This window comes from Colletotrichum navitas, assembly GCF_030913465.1.
Source record: "Colletotrichum navitas strain CBS 125086 chromosome Unknown LY79scaffold_75, whole genome shotgun sequence".
Lineage (NCBI taxonomy): Eukaryota > Fungi > Ascomycota > Sordariomycetes > Glomerellales > Glomerellaceae > Colletotrichum > Colletotrichum navitas.
The window spans coordinates 14,740-23,017 of record NW_026850621.1 but is presented as its reverse complement, the minus strand read 5'-3'; the positions used below and the strand labels follow the sequence as shown (position 1 = coordinate 23,017).

At 52.2% G+C, this 8,278-nt stretch overlaps 2 protein-coding genes across 2 annotated transcripts; one reads left to right on the top strand and one right to left on the bottom strand.

Moving 5' to 3' along the window:
- On the top strand, positions 1-1,460 carry LY79DRAFT_366291 (cutinase). The gene is made up of 4 exons (XM_060552785.1): positions 1-499; positions 598-715; positions 802-881; positions 970-1,460. Exons 1-4 carry the CDS (start codon positions 173-175, stop codon positions 1,276-1,278), a joined length of 834 nt encoding a protein of 277 aa, XP_060409954.1. The 5' UTR covers positions 1-172; the 3' UTR covers positions 1,279-1,460.
- Positions 1,461-1,829: 369 nt separating this feature from the next.
- On the bottom strand, positions 1,830-4,058 carry LY79DRAFT_695346 (uncharacterized protein; the record flags this gene model as incomplete). Its single annotated transcript, XM_060564816.1, is given in 22 exon segments — positions 1,830-2,040; positions 2,148-2,467; positions 2,477-2,518; positions 2,528-2,560; positions 2,570-2,629; positions 2,639-2,671; positions 2,681-2,740; positions 2,750-2,800; positions 2,810-2,812; positions 2,831-2,881; positions 2,891-2,950; positions 2,960-2,971; positions 2,981-3,022; positions 3,041-3,070; positions 3,080-3,100; positions 3,119-3,169; positions 3,179-3,208; positions 3,218-3,238; positions 3,257-3,286; positions 3,296-3,376; positions 3,395-3,454; positions 3,473-4,058. Coding segments are annotated over 22 exon segments (1,725 nt in total). The 5' UTR covers positions 3,896-4,058.
- Between the last annotated feature and the right edge of the window lie 4,220 nt (positions 4,059-8,278).

Here is an 8,278-nt window from a genome sequence, read left to right as displayed (position 1 = left end):
TAATGCGCCGACAATTCGTTCAAATACCTCGCTTTTCCCTGGGCATTCTGCCTGAATCTCTTGGCCTACGATTGCTACAATTCTCATACCTTCCACGATCCGACCCTCGAACCCTCGCCCGGCAGCAGCCACAACTTGTAAGACAAAACCCATAGTTCCCCAGACCATAAAGATGAGGACCGCCACCGCCTTCGCCGTCGCCGGCTTCCTCGCCGCTAGCGCTTCGGCGCAGGACTCGGCGACCACCTGCGCCACTGGCGTCCACCTCATCGTGGCTCGCGGCAGCAACGAGCCCGCCGGGGTCGGTAGGATCGGCTCCGTCGCTAATGGCGTCGTGGCCGCCATCCCGGGGTCGCAGATTGAGGCCATCAGCTACCCCGCGACCTTTGACAACTATTCCACCTCGGTCGCGACTGGTACCGGGGCCATGAAAATCGCCTTGACGCAATATAGCTCGCGGTGTCCAGACTCCAAAATCGCACTGCTGGGCTATTCCCAGGTGAGTTTGTTTGTCAAGGCGGGAGCGGCTGGATTCGAAGGTTAAGACGGGGTTGAATTGAGTTTTCTGGGATCCCCAACTGACACGCACGAACCCAGGGCGCGCACGTTGTAGGCGATACCTTGTGTGGCAATACGGAGGACAGGGACATCGACAACATGGACTTTGACTTCAACGTCACGACTCCTGTGGCGGCGTCTGTGGTAGACCACAGTGGTGGGTTTGCCTTCTTCATCTAGAAACTCTCTCGAGAAAGAAAAAGGAATAAAAGGAATCTTAGGCTGACAGGATCGAACTCGCAGTCATCGCCGCCATTCTCTTCGGGGACCCAACACACGACACCTCGGCCTCTTGGAATAGGGGCACCAGCACCCGAGACGGGGTAAGTCGCCTTGTTTGATTTTGACGCCCGCTTCAGGTTGTTCCTTTCTACGCAAGCGCAGCTGCTGACCCGTATTCTCCTCTTCCAGCTCTTCCCCCGTGAGAACGTCACGGCGTGCGAGAGCTACGCTCCCAAGATCGAGTCCTACTGCGACATCGGAGACATCTACTGCGATCTCGGCAACGACACCACTGTCCACGGGTCCTACTTCAGCAAATACACCATCAACGCCGTTGAGTTCATCGTCGCCCAGTTCAATTCCACAAAGCCTTCAACCAACGGTACGTCGCCCACGACCACACCGAAGCCTGTACCGGCATCTGGATCCGCTCTCTCGGCCCCCGCCATGCTTACGTCCCTGGTTGGTCTGTCGGTACTTGTGACTCACCTGCTGTGAGAGCTATTGGTATTAGTTAATTTATGATTGATGTGGATAATTCAGCACGGTTTCGCAAGCACAGCTGCGTAGATTCCCAATAGTGAAAGCCACGATTCGATACTATGAAATATGCTAGGATTGTCCACGTTTCGAGACCCTCAGGTGCCTATCTTGCGTGGAACCACCACAAGCTCTGCGGAACCAGAAAGAGTTTGGCAAGTCGTGTCTGCCGTGCAGCCCCGATGACGTTCAAGAACCATATGTATGGTTCATGACGATGCAAAATGGCCCGGTGTCCTGTGGGACATGCGCAGCAGAAAATTTGCCCGGGCGATTTGCTATCAAGTTGCTCATCGACCCTCATAAAGCAACACTTAGCTTGATACAAAAACACAGGGTAATTAAAGGGTCCATTCAAGGCCGGCTGACAGGGTATTAAACTTCTCCCAGCGTCATAGCTACCATCTAATATTCAGATTACATGTAAGAAAGTTATACGCGCAGACACTCCTCTGCACTTTTGTCTAGGGCTCATATCCATTCTCTTCCATCTTAGACCCCTCTCCTTCTCATCTCAGCATTATGTGCGCCGCATGAACCTCATCTTCATGGGATGTGTTGGCATTGCGGGTGCGGCCGACGCCTCGGCGGGTTTGTGGACGGGCATCGCTGCCGCTGGAGGAGTGTGAACCGGCATAACCTCCGCGGGTGGTGTGTGTACTGGCATGACCTCGGCAGGAGGTGTGTGTACTGGCATGGCCTCGGCAGGAGGTGTGTGTACTGGCATGGCCTCAGCGGGCGGCGCCTGGTGAGCAGGGGGTGCCGCCTCCGCAGGAGGCATCATATGTACAGGAGCCGCCGGTGCTGGGGGCGGGGGGGTATGAGACGGGGGGGCGGGCATGTGGGGATTGGCCGGTGCCATTGTATGGTGCGCAGGCGGAGCAACCTGATGAGCAGGAGGCGGGGCCGGCATCGAGTGGACGGCGGGTGGAGGAGAGGGCTGGTGGCCCAGGACGGGAGCTGCAACAGTTGTAGTGCAATGGCTCACTGTTTGAGTGAGATGGACAGTCTCCTTGACAACGTGGGGAGGCAGAGTGACATGAACGGTCTCCTTGACGATCTGGGGAGGCAATGTAACGTGAACCGTCTCCTTGACAATCTGAGGCGCTTGCGTAAGAACCTGGGCTGGCTCGGTGACATGGACTGTCTCCCTAACAGTCTCCTTGACAACCTGAGGAGGCAATGTGACGTGTACTGTCTCTTTGACAACCTGAGGTGCTTGCGTAAGAACCTGGGCTGGCTCTGTGACATGGACTGTCTCCCTAACAGTCTCCTTGACAACCTGGGGAGGCAAAGTGACATGGACTGTCTCCTTCACAATCTGAGGTGCTTGCGTAAGAACTTGGGCTGGCTCTGTGACATGAACTGTCTCCCTAACAGTTTCCTTGACAACCTGAGGAGGCAATGTGATGTGGACTGTCTCCTTGACAATCTGAGGCGCTTGAGTGATAACTTGGGCTGGCTCAGTAACGTGAACTGTCTCCTTAACAATCTGAGGAGGCAATGTAACGTGAACTGTTTCCTTAATAATCTGAGGTGCTTGCGTGAGGACTTGGGCAGGCTGAGTGACATGAACAGTCTCCTTGACAGTCTCCTTAACAACCTGGGGAGGCAGTGTAACATGGACTGTCTCCTTGACAATCTGAGGTGGCTGCGTGACAATCTGAGGCGGCTGAGTGATATGGACTGTCTCCTTCACAGTCTGAGGAGGCAACGTAACGTTAATAGTCTCCTTAACCACCTGAGGAGGCTGAGTAACGTGGATAGTCTCCTTTACAGTCTGAGGAGGTAACGTCACGTGGATTGTTTCCTTGACAATCTGGGGTGGTTGCGTGACAACCTGAGGTGGCTGAGTCACATGGACTGTCTCCTTAACAATCTGGGGTGGCTGAGTGACGTGGACCGTCTCCTTCACCGTCTGAGGAGGAAGCGTCACATGTACTGTCTCCTTCACAGTCTGCGGTGGCTGGGTGACGTGGACTGTCTCCTTTACAGGAGGCAAGGTAACATGAACGGTTTCCTTGACGGTTTGGGGCGGTTGAGTAACATGGACTGTCTGAGGAGGCAAAGTCACGTGGACTGTCTCTTTGACAGTTTGCGGCGGTTGAGTGAGGTGAACTGTCTCCTTAACAGTCTTCGGCGGTTCGGTGACGTGCACTGTCTCCTTAACAGGAGGCAACGTAATGTGGACGGTCTCCTTGACGGTCTTGGGCGGCTGGGTAACATGAACTGTCTCCTTGACGGGAGGCAAGGTAACGTGAACCGTCTCCTTGACGGTCTGAGGCGGTTGGGTGACGTGGACTGTCTCTTTGACGGTTGTCGAGACGGTTTGGTGGATGGTCTTGACTTCGCTGACTGTGACAGGTATAGTCGTGTGGATCGTGGTCGGAACCGTCACATGAACCGTTTCCTTTCCCCCCGGGATGGTGACATGAACGGTCTCGCGTATCGTGGTAGGGACGTGGACGGTCTCGGTCTGGACGACTGTCTCGGTTTTGACCTCGCACTCCTGCTTCCCGGCGGCGGCCAACGTTGAGAAGGCGAGCCACGACAGGACTCCGTATCGCGAAAGCATCGTGTCGGTCTAACAGGGACCGGGTCGTGTAGGAAGCTCGAAGGGTCGTGTTCGGTAAGAGAAAAGGAAGGTGAGACACACAAGAAGGAATAAAAGAACGTATGAGGCTCGCCTCTGATCGAAGTGGAGATACCGGTCTCTAGAAGAATGAAACGAAATAAACAAACGACAGCGAGCTGGGCGAGAGTGGTCGCCTAGTGCTGCAAAGAAACGAATGAATAAAGGAGGGCGCGTATATGAAGGAAAGAGGTCACAGTCCTGCTGGTCACCGTAGACTACGAGAGGGAGGTGGGATGTCATTATATCGGGAGGGATCTGGTTCGTTTGATTGTCTTGGCTGACCAGCATGAGCCGCAAAGGCCGGCACCGGGAAGATCGGATGGCACTGGGCAGGTGTGGACCTGCCCATCCGGATCTTACCCAGGACTGAGCGGGCTGGGCAAGGGCGTGTTGGAGTCTGGATGAAGGAGACGTCCTCCATGGAGCGGCTCCAGTGGGAGTGTTTGAGAAGATACAAAGTCCGACTTTGGGTCACTAACACTGCAGGCGAGATGTGCGTGACGACAGTGGTAGCGAGGGCGGGATACAAGGTCACTACCAAGTCATCTTGGGTGTCTGTCCGGGGTCGGGACGGTATCAAACGTAGCGGTGCCATCTGAAGAGTGATGGGACGATTCTGGGAGAAGGGATGAAGAGCAAGGAACCGTCTGTCTGTTTTGGCTTTGCGGCCCTTGCAGGGGAGTTTGGCCAGGGCTGAATCTAAACTGACAAGTTAGGTCGAGGGAAAGGCCAGGCAAGTACGGAGTTGAGGCCTAGTTCGCGTACTTTGGACGCTAGTGACTGTCAGGGGTGGTCGTCTTGGCTGACAAGGGCTCCTTTTGGATGAGAAGAGGTAGACCGGAACTGAATCCTGCCGTCGGTGAAAAAGTGATATATGGCTCTGTGCTGGCTTGAGCTGGGGCATGAAACTCGATATCGTCAGACGATTGGGGAGCTGAATGGGTAGCCTGGTTGTTGTGGTGATCGCGAGAGGATCACGGCTGTGAGATGTTATGCTGGCTCTTGGAAACGCATATGATGAGAGGAACTCGGGAACGATGGACCTGAGTGTATGTATACATTGTGCTTTGTACCACCACGACAACATTGGGGTTCGGTACAGCAAATAACATTACATGGCAAGCGTAATCCCCGAATCCCTAGCCGGTTAGTCACACAATGTAAGAAGAAAAAATCGTAGTCTCGGTAGCAAACCCGAAGCCGTACAGAAATGTTTTCTTCTCCACAGACAGTCCCCCACGAACGACACCTGACACACGTCAGCAGCACCTCGTATGGCCCTTTGGGTCGTTCCTCTCGAGGAAGAGACGAACGATGAGCAGGGGTGTATGTGTGTGGCGTTCAAGGGGGACGGCAGGCCACAGCACTAGTGTAACTACCGGTACCAGGTGCTGGAAAGGGAGCTTGCCAAAGTTCCAAGCTCTTAGTGCGTATGAGGAGCTGGCATTTCCTCCATGTTGAGCCACCCGAAACTCGCGCCAAGATACAGCCCCTGTAAGAGCTACGGATACAGCCCTCAACATGGCAAAGCGAGCAGAAAACAGGGAGGCTCCGAGCACAATCAGACCAAGCTCCGCTCGTTAGCATGTGCGGGCAAGGGTCATTCAGGGCGAAAGAAGGAGTTCGGTACGGTTCCGAGGTTTCGCGGCGCTGGACGAATGGCTTGGAAGCCCTAGGAGGCGAAGGGAGGCGTTGACGAAATTAGAGGTGAGAACAACAGAGTTTGGGTTAAGCATTAAGGTTATTTCGCCAGGGTCGTACCTCCAGTGGCCAGTGACCTCATCTGGGGCCCCGTCTGCACTGCAACCCTCCGCCCTAGCTTGGGTCGGCTTCAAGGTAATCCGGCCCCTTGACAAGGGCCGGCGTGCGGCACGAGGGAACGACGTTGGAGGATTTTTCATTCTAGTGTACACCATTGGCCGCGTAGACTTCCCAACCCTTTCCGCTCGAATGCCGAAAGTGTCTTGGCGATATTCCCTGGTTTCCCAACTTGACCGAAGTCTCCCGCAGGACGGAACGACGGGGTGCTCCTGTGCGTCACTTGCGCGGAGTCAGACTGCTCCCAAACAACATACCCGTACAATAATTACAGGCGCGGAATGGAAACGGGAAGGCTCTCTGTTGTCCTGAGGGTTCTACAAGGGTTTGCTCAGGTGTATGCTAAATAGTCTCGCGTACGTAAACCGCTGATTCCTTCGCTGCGACTCCTCTGCGAGTGCATCTTTCCAGAGAATGTTGTGGATCAGTTACCCACTGATTGATGGGTTTTTGTGTAATTAGCTGAATCCTGATCCAGAGATGTGCATAAAGCTGCAATTGATATTCGTGCTTGCACAGCAGCAGTCACTGTCTTGATTTGTGCATGATCAAGTGCTGGCGCTGGCCTTGCTTGGAAACCTCGTATCTTGTGTTTCTGCCCCTGAAGCCAAGCATGATGAGAGGCTTCGGACTTGGCAGCGTGGCACTGCCAAGTTCTGCTTCCCACACACCCACACTCTTCGGGATACCAGGGCTGGTAGCCCATCCGCTGCCATCGCACACAGAATGCAGGATATCTCTGACTCGACATGAGTGCAGGCAGCGATGACTGTCTGGTCTTATGGCCACATAAAAAGCCCAGAGATCCCTCCTGGACCTTGATCTACCTACTCTGCGTCTTGAGGGCAAACGGCATAAACCTATTCGGAATGCCGTGCAGTCCAACCATTCATATGTTAGCAAGACCTAAACCACAGCCGGTAGGTTCGTTCATCTTTTTTCTATTTACACTCATAAGCCTCATGCCATAAGTGGCGGAGCATGACCCCTGACGAACTATCCCGCGCTCCACAGACCTCTGCGGCACCAGTACTTTGCATCCGTAGAGAGTACTCGGGACCGCGTAAGTCTTTGCCCCTGATGGCAGTTCAAATGGTATCTCAAACATGCTAGCCACATCTGGTCTACGTATACGGAAGAAGATACGTTCCGGATATCCTGAGATGTGCCTAAGGCGGCTCCTAGCTTGGTACTCAACAGACATTGCCGCTAAGAAACTACTGAACTGGATACCGTCTCCTGCCCCACATTGGCCCAAACAACTCGTACTATAGCAGGCCCAGATGAGCTATAGATATCCAATCACGGGACCTACCTGGCTCGACAAAGGGGTACGATAACGCGGACGGCAGCGGAAGGGTTAAGGAATCTTGGGCAGATAAAGTTTAACCGATAGATGGTAATTAGTGGCTGTGTTGCTGCTTGCCTCACTCAAAAACGACCTCTGGTTCAAACATGACAGGCGACTTACGAAATAGACTTTACAGCTAATACTACAATAACATAGCCGGTGTGGGGACAGTATCCAGCTTCCTCCTGGTTAGTGGTTGAATCCGACCTTAATTTGACGTATATAGCAAATCGGTCTGTAATAATAGCCGTTATGGCTGGAGCCAGATTGTCTCTTCCGTGAAACAAAAAGTCCCTGGTTATATAAACATTATAGACATCGTCACTTATTTCATCATGCCAAAGCAGTTGCTTGTAAAATGTGGAACCAAATTTGTTTCTGGCGGCTCAGGACTACCATCATCACCCAAATATGTGGCTGGAAGCCAAACAATCAGTAAGCAGCGGACTGAGCTTCTTGGTGCGCTGGCATGAAAACCAGAGTAGGCGTTTGATTCCAAAACAAAAGATGAATACAGTACAAGCTTTATTGACGAGCTTTGTTACGAGCTTTGTTGAGCTGGGGTTGCATTGAAATAAATGACTGAGAAATGAAAAGTCAAATGGTGTTGGAACACTAATCCGACCATATTCGTACGCATGAGTCAGTTGCCAGAAGGTCTAATATATACTTGGCCACGTTTCCAGCCAGCCAGACCACTAGACTTAGAGAACTAATGCCTTTTACAACCACGTCTTGTTGATGCATTAACCTATCTATAGTCCTTCTAACAAATGAAGTATTTGGCATTCATGAAAATTTCAGCACGCGACTGGCAATTCTACTTTTAAGTTGCATAGTTAAAAACAAACACAGAGATATATAGTTATATCTTTGTTTTTTCCCCCTTTTCTTCTTGTTTCTTTCTTAAAAGGGTCTTCCTATTCTGCTAGAATTGTTAAAAACAAAAAGCTTGCCTATTATTAGTCCCTTTGCTTTAAGAAAGGAATTAACATAACTATAGATAACATTTATGCCTCTGCTTAGAAATTAGAGAGTACTAAGCTATTAGAGGGGTTATATATTACAGTCAGTAATCCAACAGTAGGGTTTCCGCTAGGAATAAGCTGGGGTCAATACTTAGTTAACAGTAGTGTAGGCTTACTAGTCTATTA

Coding starts and splice junctions, on each gene's coding strand:
- LY79DRAFT_366291 (XM_060552785.1), top strand. CDS start 173: ATGAGGACCGCCACCGCCTTCGCCGTCGCCGGCTTCCTCGCCGCTAGC. Junction 716..801: donor GTCTGTGGTAGACCACAGTG/GTGGGTTTGCCT, acceptor TCGAACTCGCAG/TCATCGCCGCCATTCTCTTC. Junction 882..969: donor GCACCAGCACCCGAGACGGG/GTAAGTCGCCTT, acceptor CTCCTCTTCCAG/CTCTTCCCCCGTGAGAACGT.